Source organism: Sinocyclocheilus grahami, unplaced genomic scaffold (genome assembly GCF_001515645.1).
Source record: "Sinocyclocheilus grahami isolate Dianchi unplaced genomic scaffold, SAMN03320097.WGS_v1.1 scaffold344.1, whole genome shotgun sequence".
Classification (NCBI taxonomy): Eukaryota; Metazoa; Chordata; class Actinopteri; order Cypriniformes; family Cyprinidae; genus Sinocyclocheilus; species Sinocyclocheilus grahami.
Window position 1 is genome coordinate 2,267,677 of NW_015505523.1, and position 15,207 is coordinate 2,282,883.

At 35.5% G+C, this 15,207-nt stretch overlaps 2 protein-coding genes across 7 annotated transcripts in view; both read right to left on the reverse strand.

The window, feature by feature from the left end:
* nfrkb (nuclear factor related to kappaB binding protein) overlaps nt 1–7,832 on the reverse strand; it is a 16,089-nt gene extending 8,257 nt beyond the window's left edge. Inside the window, exons 1-18 of one of the 3 annotated variants that reach the window (XM_016228807.1) lie at nt 7,756–7,832; nt 7,067–7,227; nt 6,762–6,963; nt 6,518–6,645; nt 5,694–5,865; nt 5,490–5,594; nt 5,349–5,422; nt 4,214–4,298; nt 3,937–4,111; nt 3,735–3,846; nt 2,629–2,755; nt 2,426–2,503; nt 1,660–1,739; nt 1,534–1,580; nt 1,335–1,395; nt 1,023–1,197; nt 745–851; nt 540–663 (exon numbers count right to left, since the gene is read on the reverse strand). In XM_016228807.1, coding sequence (XP_016084293.1) covers nt 540–663; nt 745–851; nt 1,023–1,197; nt 1,335–1,395; nt 1,534–1,580; nt 1,660–1,739; nt 2,426–2,503; nt 2,629–2,755; nt 3,735–3,846; nt 3,937–4,111; nt 4,214–4,298; nt 5,349–5,422; nt 5,490–5,594; nt 5,694–5,865; nt 6,518–6,645; nt 6,762–6,963; nt 7,067–7,192 — 1,978 coding nt within the window. In that variant the 5' untranslated portion in view covers nt 7,193–7,227; nt 7,756–7,832. Of the gene's footprint in view, nt 1–539; nt 664–744; nt 852–1,022; nt 1,198–1,334; nt 1,396–1,533; nt 1,581–1,659; nt 1,740–2,425; nt 2,504–2,628; nt 2,756–3,734; nt 3,847–3,936; nt 4,112–4,213; nt 4,299–5,348; nt 5,423–5,489; nt 5,604–5,693; nt 5,866–6,517; nt 6,646–6,761; nt 6,964–7,066; nt 7,228–7,755 lie in introns of all 3 variants that reach the window. The other 2 variants (XM_016228805.1, XM_016228806.1) reach the window with 2 other exon arrangements.
* Nucleotides 7,833–10,253: 2,421 nt separating this feature from the next.
* LOC107548198 (complement C2-like) lies at nt 10,254–13,611 on the reverse strand. Of its 4 annotated transcripts, none has more exons than XM_016228811.1 (4): nt 13,424–13,611; nt 12,564–12,686; nt 10,620–10,711; nt 10,254–10,446 (listed from the first exon to the last, which is right to left on the reverse strand). In XM_016228811.1, exons 1-4 carry the CDS (start codon nt 13,596–13,598, stop codon nt 10,414–10,416), a joined length of 423 nt encoding a protein of 140 aa, XP_016084297.1. In that variant the 5' UTR covers nt 13,599–13,611; the 3' UTR covers nt 10,254–10,413. The 4 variants fall into 4 exon arrangements, 2 of the variants coding, with proteins under 2 accessions (XP_016084297.1, XP_016084296.1); XM_016228810.1 differs by having other exon boundaries at nt 10,620–10,706; nt 12,550–12,686; XR_001604447.1 differs by having other exon boundaries at nt 10,255–10,446; nt 12,550–12,686.
* Nucleotides 13,612–15,207: the final 1,596 nt, after the last annotated feature.

The following is a 15,207-nucleotide window of genomic DNA, read 5'->3' on the forward strand; positions in this document are numbered from 1 at the left end:
TTAACAAACCTCTGACTGGTAGTGTAGGCTGATTATTCTTATAGATTGAAACAAATAGGCTTTAGCCAGTATAAAGAGTATGAAAAGTGCTCGGAGTTGCTGCAGAAAAAAACAACAAAAACATGTTCCTGGAGATGGGCTTATTGAAAATGCAAACTGATTGTCTGCCAGCAGGAGGCGCTTTGAGAGCAGTAGAACTAGTGCTTTCTCCAATAACGGCTGTAATCAAATCAGCTCCGCTCATGAACGCTTCTTTATCAGATAAAATGAAAATCCCATCGAAACTTTTCTGAAGACAGTCCTTTCCTTTCAGAGATACATTCATATAAAACACCCGCGACGTGTTTTGATTTTGAAATGTGCAGTGCTCATGTTTATTCAATGAAGTCAAATGGCACAAATAAATCAATGTATGGGAAACACTGGTAATGTGTATCGAAATATCGAAAATGTGTTTAAAAATCATATCACCGTTATTGAAAAAATTTATATCGTGATACATATTGATATTGAATTATTGTCCAGCCAGGGTTGCTCACCAAACTCCTCCTGGCTCCGGTCCCTGTGGAGGTAGATCCACAGCTTGCGGCCGATGTCGTATTTCACACAAGGGTCTTTTTCGTAGTGCAGGCGATCGAGGGCACCGCTCACCACCGTGTTTACCTAAAAATGGACAAAATGCGTAAGTGTTACCACGACTAATGTGTTATAATAGTAAATACGTCAGCATAAAACATGTCTGACCTGAGCGCTGGTGACATCGGGGGCTAAGAACTGGGAGTCCTTGAGTAATTCACAAATCTCAGCTCTAGTACCTTCTCCATTAGGAAGCCTGGCAGCAGCATCTCGCACTGTTTTTGCAAAAAGAAAACACATGAATATGCCTTTTTTTTTTTTTTTTACTGAACCTCAATTCAAGACCATTCAAATCTGATTTTCCCTTCTGAGAATAATAAACCATGTCAGTACAACACATCCCTAACAGAACTGCAAAAAGAAAAAAAAGAGGACCCAGTGGTTACCAAGAGATAGTATGGTGACATAAGCTGGTCTGTCAGAGCGCAGTAAAGAATGCTCTCGTGCTTTATTGAGCGATGTCTCCTTGTCAAAAACTCCCTTGACTGGTCCCACCACAGACTCAAAGCCGTGCATTCGGTAAGTGAAGGCTTTATGCGGCTGATCATAACGCTGCTGCTCCTAAAAAACACAAACACTTCAGTGACTGAAAGAATAATAACAGACTACATTCCACAAGCGGTGCAACAATGTAAAACATATGCGTTTGACAGGGTAGGTTAGGGTAGGTTTAGGGTAGGTGAGACCCAAGCACTAACCTGCTCTTGAAAAACATGCCTTTCCTCTCCCGTACTAGGCCTCACCACATAATCAGTCCACCTAATAAAGAATAGGAAAAAAACAGCATGAAATGCCATGCCTGTGTGCACCAGTCGCAACTAAAAATACAAAGGAGTTGTTGTTCGATTATGACACTTATGGTTAAGTAAACACACTGTAATCCACTGTCAAACTCACACTCTGGGTGTTGGAGGAGTGAGTTCTGCGGTCTCCTCTCCCTCTTGCTGTAAAACAAACACAGAATCAGAAATTGGCGAGTTTGCCATTACATCTTTGTGAAAAAGCATATTAGATGTTTACTACCTTGACAATCACATGATCCTTTGACTCCAGCCATAACTGGCACAGGGCACTTAGATCTTTGTCTGCTTCCTGACTTGGACCTGTAAATATCAGTGTAAAGAAATGCACACTACAGATGGTTTTGATATACATGATCTAAAAACCCCTTCATCTGAAAGATACCCGTTTAAAAATTAGTTTTGAAGTCAAACATAAATTGAATGCTTTTACAAAAGTAATATTCAAACCATTTTTTCAAAGACAACTGGAGTGTATTGTTCACTAAGACTTTTTTTAATTACTTTTATTCTGCAAGAATTCATTAGTCACTTCTGATTAATTTGATGAATTCTTGATTATTAAAAGTAATTTAAAAAGTCTTACAGAATAGCTGTGCACTCTGCAGTTCTCACTGAAAAATTATTAGAATATTACTTTTGTAAAAGCATTCAATTTATATTTGTCCACAAAATTATTCTGAAAAGAAAAAAAAATGTTTCCACAAAGATATTAAGCAGCACGATTGTTTTCAACATCATTGATAGTCAAAAAGGTTTCTTGAGCACCAAATCAGTATATCAGAATGATTTTAATTCTGAATGATTTTAAAATATATTCAAATGGAAAACCGTTATTTGAAATTCTCATAATATTTCACAATATTACTGATTTTATTGAATTTTTTAATCAAATAAATTAACTTTCCAAGCTCAAACTTTTGAATGGTAGTGTATTATGCAACCTTATACATTTAAACAGCCTATGTTTCCATTTAATAACATCGTACCTATCCATTTCCATTGCTGGGAAAGTTCCTTGAACTCCACAAAAGGTACGAAGCCAGTAGGCAGAGCCATTACACCAGCTGACAGGAAACAGAGACATCAAGCATAAGCCTAAATATCAACATGCATCATTCAAAATATAAATTAAAAAATGACAGCTTCAGGAATTTTTCATTAAAAAAAATATGTAATAATTCAGGTATACCTTTGCTTTCTCCAGCGAGAAACTGTAGAGCAGAAACGACCAACTCTGACCAGCAGGGGGCCATAGAGAACCAGGGGTTGAGTGTGCTGGCTGGAGATGACTGCCACTGTTGGACCTTCTCCTCCACCTGAGAGCAACAATAAAAGGGACAATCACAATAATTGTTTCATGTTTAGGATGAGCAGCAAGGTCAGTGAAATACTATTAAACTCCCTTCAGCTATTTCTGAAAACATGATATTTCAGATTTTAAGTTTGGACACTGAATGTACATTTCTCATGATTACAAGAACTTTTGGTCTAAAGGAAATGCTGAAATTAGTTTAGAAATTTAAATTATGCCTATGTATTAATTTATTTACAACTTTAAAATTATTTTTAAATAAGTTGGACATTGGTAATAAAGGAAAAGAGGGCAAAAACTGGCCAAAATACATGGTAAGTCCTTCAAAATTGTTTAAGCATCCCAGGATGCATCCCATGAAGAAGACTGTGCAGAGCAAAAGCATGATGAATGTAATGTATAGCAATTTTTAATTGTTTCACTTAATGCAACTTAATGCATCCTTTGCAGAATAGAAAGAATATTGATTTACCCCTCCCAACACCCCCCCCAAAAAACTCTGAAATCTTACTTTGTATTAAACTTAAACAGTAATGTATCTGTATATTTTTTATATTGCATATGACCTATTCTTGCATGTGTTATTTAATTATTCAGACTTAAATATTCAACAAAATGGGGAAAATTGTAATGATAAAGAATAAATGTTAACACTTTATTTTAAGATCCGATTCTTACTATTAACTAGCATGCATATTATTAGCCTATTGACTGTTTATTAGTACTTATAAAGCACATATTAACACTTTAATCTGCATGACCATATTTTAGATCCCTTAATCTTACCCCATACCTAAACTTAACAACTACCTTAATAACTATTAATAAGCAGCAAATTAGGAGTTTATTAAGGCAAAAGTTGCAGTTAATAGTTAGTTAATAGTGAGAATTGGTCCCCAAACTAAAGCGTGATGGAATAGGTAAATGTGTCTAAACCTTTGACCAATACTGTATATATATATATACAAAGGTGCTACATGTACCGTTGAGGATGTTGCTAGACTTTCAAGTCTGAGGATGTCCTCAAGCAAATGAAAAAAGCTCATAGCTATCTCTTCCACTGTTTCAGGGCTCGTCTGGGACTCATCTATAGGCCTTTTGTACAAAAGTAAAACGGTTAACTGTGAGATATTTAAATACTGAGAGTTGTGAACAAAGTATCTTATGTACAGTAGAAAGACCTACTCTTCTTTAACACTTTGTGGAGGAGCAGTGGGGACATCAGCAAGACCTGAGTTCACGGAAGAGGCAGACATCTGAACATCGCAGACCTCCTCCGATTCCATTTTTATAGGCCGCATCTTTTTCTTCCTTCTCTCTTCCTTTATCTTCTTCTTAGGTAAAGCCAGGTCAAATACATCTATGGGTCAAAAGCACAGACACTGAGCACATAGATTTCCACCTGCTGCGATAATTCATGCATCTCATATTTAAGAGAAGCAAATTAACGCATCATTCTCACTTGTAACAGATCCTTTTTTGCCGATGTTGACTCGGGTCATGATATCACCAAGATGGAGGTCAGAGGTCATCAGGTCAGGGTGATCCTAAAAATGACATCATTAATTATTTATATCTTGTCTTATAGTGCTATGTTTTTCAATCTTTTAGATGCCACAGACCCCCAAACATAATCACCCTCATGGGAGGGAACCCCCCCCCATCCTAAAATTTAAAAGGCAGCTATATATTTTCATGTACCTAGTAATAATTTTATACTGTGAACATATGTGTGTGTGTATACTGTTAATATACTGTATGTGTGTGTGTGTGTGTGTACTGGTATTTACTAGGTTACGACAACCAAATGTCCCCACAAGTACAGTAATTAATAGCAGTAAATTTTGACCTTGTGGGGACATTTTTTTGGTCCCCATGAGGAAACAGGCTTATAAATCACACAGAATGAAGTGTTTTGAAAATCTAAAAAAAAAAAATGCCTGCGGTTTTTGTGAGGGGTAGGTTTAAGTGTAGGGTTAGGGGATATAAAATACAGTTTGTAATAAAAAAGTTTAAAAAAAACATTACGCCTATGGAATGTTCCCACAAAAAATGGAAACCTGTGTGTGTGTGTGTGTGTGTGATTTGTAAATATTTAGTTCAAATTATGTTACATCACATTTTCTACTCACTACAGTACTGTAAGAAATATTATTTGTTCAAATTATTATTCATGTATTTAGTTATTTTATTATTTTTTTATTATTTAATTTTAATTTGTTTACACTATTTTTCTATAAAATCTTTCACGGATCCCCTTGTACTCCCTTGTGAGCACCAGGAGGTCCCCGGAGCCCAGTTAAAAAAAAAAAAACACTGTCCTAGTGCACAATTTAATTTTGGGCTTGATGTCCGATTAAAACATGCTGTATCTTTAAGAACTTAAATTTTCCCAGTTAAAAACGACCATTTATTGTAAATGAGATGCAAAAATGGCTTGTTCTGCACTTTTGAAAATTGGTGACATCACAGAGTTTCTTAAAGGTGCAGCAGGAATAAAACTAACTAAAAATGACAAAACTTTATAACTGACATCAAGTGGAAAAATGAATATAAAGAATACAGTAATAAAACAGTGACCCCTTTAGGCAACTTACTGGCTGTCGTTTTCTTTTCTCTCTGTGTCTGTGCAGCATGGCTCTTAGCTCCTTCTCACCCAGCTCAGGCTTGTCTACATGGAAAATCATATTTAGCTTCTTATAACTTCATATAGCGTTAAAGCTATAGCTTTAACTCACCTCTGGTTTTCATGTCCTGAGTAGAAAGGCTGGGTAGCACCCTGAGAGAGACAGTTGGAGTTGGGGAGGAAGGTGACTGAGGAACAGGCAACCAAGAGGCTGTATCTGCTTGATCTGCATGAACACATGATCATCATATCAATCATCATTACAATAAAGAATAATTGTGCTGAAAAAGATGTTTTCACACTGCATCACACTCACCATCTTCATCAGATGACACATTACTGTCCCCACACTCTGTTTTCACATCCTTCAGTATGTGACCCACTCGACATCTCACCCTCTGCTCCAGCATCTCTTTATGAGAGGGTGCAGGGTACCGCCGTTTTACCGCAAGCTCAGGTCCACTGCGGACCGCCAAATCCAGCAACTCCTGCATTACAAGAGAAACCACATGCATTCAATAGTAGATTACATAGAGTTACACCAGCTACTCGATTATATTTCCAATGTCTGTGGTAGGTACGATTTTTGAAGTTTTTGAAAACCAGACTGCATTAATTTGATCAAAACATGGTAAAAAAGTAATATTGTGAAATATTGTAATCTAAATCTAAATATTTATTGTAATCTAAAATAACTGTTTTCTATTTAATATATTGTAAAATGCAATTCATGACAAAGCTGAATTTCCAGCAGCCATTACTCCAGTCTTCAGTGTCACATGATCCTTCAGAAATCATTCTAATGTGCATTTCTTAATATTTTCAATGTTGAAAACAGTTGTGATGCTTAATATTTTTGAGGATATCATGATACATTGTTTCAGGATTCTTTGATGAATAGATTTAAAAGAACAGTATTTAACTAGTATTTAACTTTCATAGAAATGTTTTGAAACGTTCATTAATCATTTTTGATCAATTTAATGCATCCTTGCTGAACAGACGTATTACATTTTTTCAAAACAGAAAAAATCTTACTGACTTCAAACTTTTAAACAGCAGTGTATATGGAAAGATAAACACTGACCATGTTACAGAAACTGAATGAGCTTTTCTGTGAAGTCTGTGATTTCTTTGTACCTTTCTAGAAACCAGGATCTGCTTGAGTAATTTGTGGTAGTACTGTTGAAGGGAGTAGATGTGCCTTTTTTTCTGCGATTTAGCACAAAGTAGTCTGTACTTGACCACCTCTGGGTTAAAGTAACCATCTAAGGAAAGATGAACAAACTAATATGCATGAAATTGTATTCTGGATTGTATTTTAGTGAAGTTAAAGTTGTATTTTAAAATACAAGGGTTGAAAATAAAAGGAAAAGAGAGTAACCTCTGAACAGCTTCTGGGCAATGTGCAAGGGGTTTCCGAAGAAGAAATTCTGGTTGTTAAAAAGGTCGCTGATCATGCTGTTCTGTTCTGAGACGTTATTATCAGAGAACTGAGGCAGGAGTTGACGTAGATGTGTCCGTTGAGCATCTGTGAGCACATCTGTCCATGTGCTCTCACTCATCACTGAGAAGAATATCTCTGGCTGCTCTTACGCAAAGACACAAATTGTACACAAGATAAATTGATGGTTTAGTTTTTATGCTCATGTTTTCATAAAATAATAAATAAGAAGGCTAATAACTCACGTCCTCCAGCAAATCTTCAGGAACCCGAACTCTACGGTTTCCCAACATGCACTCTTCCATCACACGTCCATCCTGGTCCATTCCAGACTCCAGTGGGTCTGTTAACATGTGATCCAATGCATCCATCTTTACCTAACCCTTCACAGCAGCAAAAACGGTATCTGTGCGTTTACAAAATTACATATTATCAACTGAGAAGGAAACAGGTCTAAAGACATATGAAAAGCAGTATTTTGTATGACTTTAGGATTATTTTAGTAATTAACTCGCCTTTTAAAATATATCATTATTCAATTGCTGCCTTTCACACAATTGTATTTAATATACCATTTGTGATAATGAAATAAATGACAACAAAATCAACATGCAAACTGTCAAGATACTTGAGCATATTCGCTTGCGTACTACATTTTAAGAACAACACACCAGATGAATATAAAATAGAAAAAAAACTATGAAACAGCGTATTATTTCCCGCGACAACTGTATTGACAACTTGTACGTATGTTTTTTATGACAAAAGACACATGTAATAACTATCTTTGATGTGTTGCTAATTCTGCTACTAGCTAATACAACGAGCTAACAGTCCCGTTCAGCCTTTACATCTATTCTGATGAAATTAACCAAATGTATCGTTTTCGTTTATCTGTTTTATGTATATCAAGAAAATATTTAAAGACTTTTACCATGGATGTTGGTGGAAATTAGGAATGAATATGCTAGCTAGCTCCTCACAACGGCGCTGGGAATAATAACATTGGTGCACATTTCCGGTCTGTCATCTGAACTTTCGTTCATTCTGTAAAAGAATGATTTCTCAAAAATATTGCTACTACTACTGTGTACAGATTGAACAATTAAATAAAAACACACAAATGAACGAATAAAGACAAATCCATATATTCGTGCATAAATAAATATATAATTAAGTGAATGAATGAATAGTTGAGGAAATACGAAAACGTTAAAGAAATTCAAATATTTCTATTTTTCATTTGTTGCACTACACTTAGCGGCAAAGATGCAGCTTCACACATCACACGTTTTCATCCCAATTTTTTCGCCTTTAAAAATTCAAAATCATCATATTTTATAATAGCTTTTTTATTTTATAATATGGTTTCATCCTCCATACGAAAATGCAAGTTTAGTTATTTATTTTCCAATTTTAAATTCACAAATGCAAATATGATAATTGCAAGCCTTACATTACAGTTAATAGAAATGGACAGAAATAAGGCATTACATCGATATCATTGTACAATATACAAACAAGAATAAGATACTTTAGATAATTAAAATTATTCACTGATCTTTAGACATTTTCATTTTTGTGTTAACCTATTAACATGTTAAATTTGTTATATTTAAAATGTATTTGATGCAACTGTAATATTTGTCATAACTTTGTTAAAATGTAGCATCAAGCCCTGAACTCTCAACATGAAAAATAAGCAAATACAAAGCAGATTAGGATTTCCCTTTTAATGTTTATCAAAGAATTTACCATATCAAGGCACATTATGGGAACGCCAATCCCCCAAGGAGGGCATTAACAAAAATAAAAATATAACATTTTAACTAAATCACAGATACACATAACAGTAAAACAAAAATTATGTAAACAAAATTGCAAAAATAAAATCGAACAAATTGCCAATTGTTTGAACAAAACATAAAAATGCTGACATTTTCATATTAAAACATTTCAATGGATGTTATAATAAATCTAAGGAGTAAGAACACAAACTGTCACACACACACACACACAGTAAATATACTTAGTCTGCAACTAACATACAAAGTTTAGAAATTATATAATTTTATCAGCATACATTTAAAATTAAAAAAATATTCAAGCTGGACCTTAACTGCCCAGAATAAATGAAAACAATAAAATGATTTCCTATTACTTAGCACATAGACAAAACTCTTTTAAGAGAGTAAATACATAGAGAAATAAATGAAGAAACTATGAAAGCTCATTATTATATTCATGTAAAATGAAAGTCAAAAAATTGAATGGACATTTGGCCTGATTATAGGAATCTTTGTGGCTTCTGAAATAAAACTCAATGAACATGAATGCCTTAATTATTTTCAATAACTCTCTCAATACAGGTTGATACTGTTTGCTTTAGTCCATTTCGTGTCACTGTTGTGACATTATACCCCTGTCATCTGCCTGATCCAGCTGCGGTATTCTGTGACGCGTGTGTAAACGCCGGGCCTGTTCCTGCGGCTGCAGCCATCTCCCCAACTCACCACACCAGCAAGAAACATGCGGCCACTGCTCTCAGTGGAAATCATTGGACCACCTGAGTCACCCTGGCAGAGGAATGAGGAATATATGTGCATTACTGACAAATGTAAGGCTATGACATGTATCTGAATGTGAAAAAAACAGAAGATCTTTCATTTCACCTGACAAGCGTCTACGCCTCCGCTCAATACACCTGCACAGATCATGCGTGGTGTTATCCCATCATCCATCAGCTTATTTCACACAGTGTTGTTAATAATGCACACCTCGGCCTTCTGCAACACTGATGCAACGGCGTCTAAAGCAGAGCGAAGATATTTTCTTAGCTTACTAACACTTTTAGGCTCTTATTATGTCCTAATTTGTACTGAAATACATTCACTGCAAACCTGAGTTTTGAAGTGATTTTTCTTTCATTATCTGGTTTGGGCAAACAGAGCAGCTCATCATGTCTTATCATGCACTCACCAGTCAACTTGACTAAATTTATGTTTCTCTAGACTCTAGTTTCTCTAGGGTTTATGAATAAATGTGCAAAAAACTGCTTTAGCCAGTCTGGCAGTCATGCTGGACTTATGTTTTTCGTTGAAATGCACTTTTAGGAATCAGTCATGATTGATTTATTCGCACCATGCATGCACCATGTCAAATAAAACTGCTTTTAATTTTCATCAGGCAACTGATACAATTGATTTTCATTTCATAATGAGTGTACAAATCCTGTAGAATTTCCAAAAACATATTAAGCATCACAGCTGTTTTCAACATTGATAATAATCAGAAATACTTCTTGAGCGCCAAATCAGTATATGTGAATGATTTCTGAAGGATCATGTGACACTGAAGACTAAAATATTCTAAAATATATTAGAACAGAAAACAATTATTTAAATAATAATATTTCACGTTTTGGCATACTGTAATATGCTGAATAGATATTCAAATTTCACATATGAGTGAATTATAGATACAGTACCAATCATTCTGTCAAATATCTTCTGCACCTCGTCCAAGTCTGGAAGCTTAAATACATGTTTTTCTTTGTCCCTGTGTGATGCTAAGCGATTTATATTTTCTATTTTTATGTCAACTCCAACTCCAAATACATAAAGTGCTGAAAAGAGAGTCGAGGACACATTCATATCAATATAAAATCAATTATAAAGACTTATAATAAAGGCAAAATCAATATGTACAGTGATGATAATGCTGCTTGTGAATGAAAGTAACAAAGTCCAAACAATTTGATTTCAAATACAATTATGATTAATACAATTTATTGTTCACCGAGTTTCTCCTCTCACTTTGGATCATGTTTGGTGACAAGCTGTTTAATTTGGTCCACTTTAGGTGCGGGATTCCCCCCATGTTTGTCTTGCCTATCAAGTAAAAAGAGATCAATATACAGAAATTATTTGCTTCAAAAGTCTATTCAAAAAGGCTATTTGCTCTGTTCTTATTTATAATACTATAATACTTGTAATACATTGGGCATTTCATGTATTCATTTATTAATTCTGACAAAGAACTTAAACTACTTAATGGCAAAATACCTAAGTACAGACACACACACACACACACACACACACACACACACACACACACACACACACACACACACGCTGGTTTCCATGTTTTATGGAGACCTTTCATACTTCATACTTTCATACTACATACTGTACAAACTGTATCTCCTTACTCTAACCCTATCCCTAAACCTACCCTTCACACAAAATTTTCTGCATTTTTCGATTTTTAAAAAACTTAATTCTGTATGATTTATAAGCTTGTTTCCTCATAATGTACAGTCATGGCCAAAAGTTTTGGCAGTGACAAATTTTGTGTTTTGCAAAGTTTGCTGCTTCAGTATTTGTAGATTATTTTTCCAAATGTTTCTATGGTATACTGAAAAACAGTGATAAGCATATCATAAGTTTTAAAGGCTTTTATTGGCAAAAAATAGAATGAGTCAATATTTACAGTGTTGACCCTTGTTCTTCATAATCTCTGCAACTTGCTCTGGCATGCTGGATATTAGCTTCTGGGTCAAATCCTGACTGATGGCGAACCATTCTTGCCTTGAGTTGATCACAGTTTGTGGGCTTCTGCTTGTCCACTCGCCTTTTGAGGACTGACCACAGGTTCTCTATTGGATTGAGATCCGGGGAGTTGCCTGGCCACGGATCCAAAGTTTCAATGTAATGATCTTCGAGCCACTTCTTTATCACTCTTGCTTTGTGACATGGTGCTCCATCATGCTGGAAAATGCACGGATCATCACCAAATTGCTCATGGATCGTTGGAAGAAGTTGCTCTTGCAGGATGGTTTGAAACCATTCTTTATTCATGGCAGTGTTTTTGGGGAGAATTATGAGAGAGCCCACTCCCTTGGTCGAAAAGCAACCCCACACATGGATGGTTTCAGGATGCTTCACTGTTGGCACGACACAGGACTCATGGTAGTGTTCACCTTTTCTTCTCCGAACAATCGATTTTCCAGATGTCCCAAACAGTCGGAAGGGAGCTTCATCAGAGAAAATAAGTTTGCACCAGTCTTCTGCTGTCCAATCCTTGTATTTCCTGCAGAATTTCAGTCTGTCCTTGACGTTTTTCTTGGAGAAGTGGTTTCTTTGCTGCTCTTCTTGACACCAGGCCATTGTCCATAAGTCTTGGCCTCACTGTGCGTGCAGATGCTCTCACACCAACCTGCTGCCATTCCTGAGCAAGCTCTGCACTGGTGGTGACACGATTCCATAGCTGACTCCTCAGGAGGAGACGTCCTGGCACTTGCTGGACACTCTGGGACATCCTGAAGACTTCTTCACTGCAGACGAACCTCTCTCCTTGAAGTTCTTGATGATCCGGTAAATGGTTCTTTCAGGTACAATATTCTTTGTAGCAATTTCCTTGTATGTGAGGCCATTTTGATACAAAGAGATGATGGCTGCACGTGTTTCTTTGGAGGTAACCATTGCTAACAAGAACACAATGACTGGAAGCACTTCTTCCCTCCTTTTATAAGTTCATTTTTTGGCCAGTTAAGCTTTTAGCAATTATTTAAAATGCATCTGATCACTCTACACAATAATCTAGAAACAATGTGAACGAACACCACAACAGCTTAAGCAGCAAACTTTGCAAAACACAAAATTTATGTCGCTGTCAAAACTTTTGGCCATGACTATAGGGAATACCAGGTACACACACACACACATACATAGGAGTCAATACCATCAGTGAATACGATGACGATATGTTGGGTCTCAAGGAAGGCTGTTGGATTGTAGAGCTCATCTATTTGCATGCTGAGTAAAATGTTCCAGTAGAGTTTGGCGATATTAGTATCTGTTTGATCTGTTATTTACAAAAACACACACACAAAAAAAATAATTAATCAGCAGATTCCAAATGAAAAGGAATAGAATTTAGAACATTAAGAAATTAAAAGAATAATAATAAGAAAAATATACAATTTGTTTCATTTTTTCTCTATTGGACTGCCATGAAAAATGTTAATGTACTTAATGTACTTACAATGAAAGCAATGTACTTCCCTCAAGTAAGTCCAGGGGTAGGCAAGTTCAGTCCTAGAGAGCCGCTGTCCTGCAGAGTTTAGCTCCAACCATAATCAAACATACCCGAACAAGCTAATCAATGTCTTCAGGATTACTAAGGCTATAGGCAGGCTTCGTTTTTTTTCAGGGTTGGAGCTAAACTCTGCAGGACAGCGTGGCTCTCTAGGACTGAACTTGCCTACCCCTGAGTTAGTCTAACAAAATAAAATTATACAAAAAATTAGACAAATACAATTATATATGTATAGATACTCTATATGGGGTACAACAACTTGTCACTTGGGAAGAACTACCAAAAGGAACACTTTTGTAGCTTATTTCTTAGTGTGTCTAATCGTACCTAAAGGGAGTATATCAGCACAAAAAGGATGCCTATGAGAGTACTGCGTCTGTGACAATCTGCTGTACCCTTAAATGTATTTATGTATGTAATTTTTGCATATTATATTTTATAATAATCTCTAAATTTGATTGGATCAATAATAAGACTCAGAGCCACACAAACAGAATGCTTACCATCATAATTAAAATTGTCCAGATCTTCAAAAACCTTTGTTAGGTTTCTTGAAAATTCATTACTTTTGAAGTCCCTCAAAGAGATTATCCGTGTAACGTCCGTATCAAACATCAGGATCTCATAGTTTGGGGAAACCTTGTAATAGCTAATCTTTTGGGAAAGAGCATTACGCATTTAGAATTGGAAATCTGACTGTTATCCAATCAAAATGCTGGATTTCAATTCAGTTAATGTTGAGTATGAGGGTATGAACACATTCAGTGTGTTTATAAAAAACAGTGATAGTTCAAGTCCCCTCTTGAAACATGCTAATGCTTTCAACAAGGGTGTGGAGGTTAAAAGTCAAGTTCATTCTTGGGAGGATCTAAAATACCAGCATTTTATGTTACAAAACCTTAAACATCAAAATTATCAGCATCTTCAAATATCCAACTGCTATTTTTCATCAAAATATAGTTGTAGAAAACAGCAGAATTGTTAGGGAAATACTTTTAGGGTTAAACACCACAATAATTTGCTATTGGGTCCAGAGAGCAACTCAAACTCAAGGGGTCATTTGAGAACCGTTTTATTACAACATCAAAACATTCACCCTACTTTTTAAAACTGCTTGACCCAATCATTAACACCAGATTATTGTATGAATATTTATTCATACATTCATAGTATATTATCAAGGAACTGCAGGTAGGACAGGACATTGTTTGGAGGAAAAATACTGAAAGACACCCTGATGGAAAATACTAATTTTCATTTAAATCTAATCCAATTTCATTTTCATAATCTAATCTAATTTTCATTTTCATTTCACATAATTAAAATAATTTTGTATAAGGCTACATAGTAGACTCATCTTTGGAACCCAAAAATACTTGGACTTGGACTTTGCTGGTAATATTAAATATTATATGTTATAGATTATATGTTACTAATGTTATAGACTCTTATAAACAATTTCTTTTTATATTTATGTCTCTCTGTCTGTTAAACTAGAGGGTTAAACCTTAAACTGTAGGGGGTTACAAAACATTCTTAAACACAAAGCTGATTTGTTGTATCTTAAATGCTTTAACAAAATGTATATTCATGTTCATTACATCATAGTTTGTAAATTCAACATGTATTATTGCCAATGTTTATGGGTTTAATTCACAAAAAGATCATTTATTGATCAACCTGAAACACATATACTTTATATGCTGTCTAAATTTCCAAATTCTTCATTTTTAATGTAGTTTTGAATAATACCTTAGATAGATGCTGAAATTGACAACTTAATCTCTTTTTACTGTGATAAAACAAATAAAGAGGTGTCACTATTATCTGTATTATCTGCCTGCCCAGTATCAGTCCATAAGTTGTTTGTCAGTTCAGTTCCAGCCAATGCTCTTGGTTTTGAACATTCTGTTCATCCTATCTCAGCCAATAGATCTAGTTTTGAACTGTCAGTCCATTTTGTTTCAATTAACGAACCAGATTCTGAACTTTCTGTCTGTCCTGTTTTAGCCAATGATCTGTCTGTCCAGTTCCAAACAAGGAACCTGTTATCTGCCCCATTAGTCCAGTTATGAGCCCAGAAAAAATAAATGCACTCCATGTCTGTCCCGTTAACCCTGTCACTGCCTTAGAGACCATTCAGGAACTGTCTGCTTGTTCTGTTTCCCCAAATGAGTCTGAACTGTCTGTTTTGCCAGTCCTAGTTAGTGAGTCTAATTATGAACTATCTGACTGTTCAGTTTCAGTCTGCGAGACAGTTTTTGAACTGTCTGCCCGTTCAGTTGTC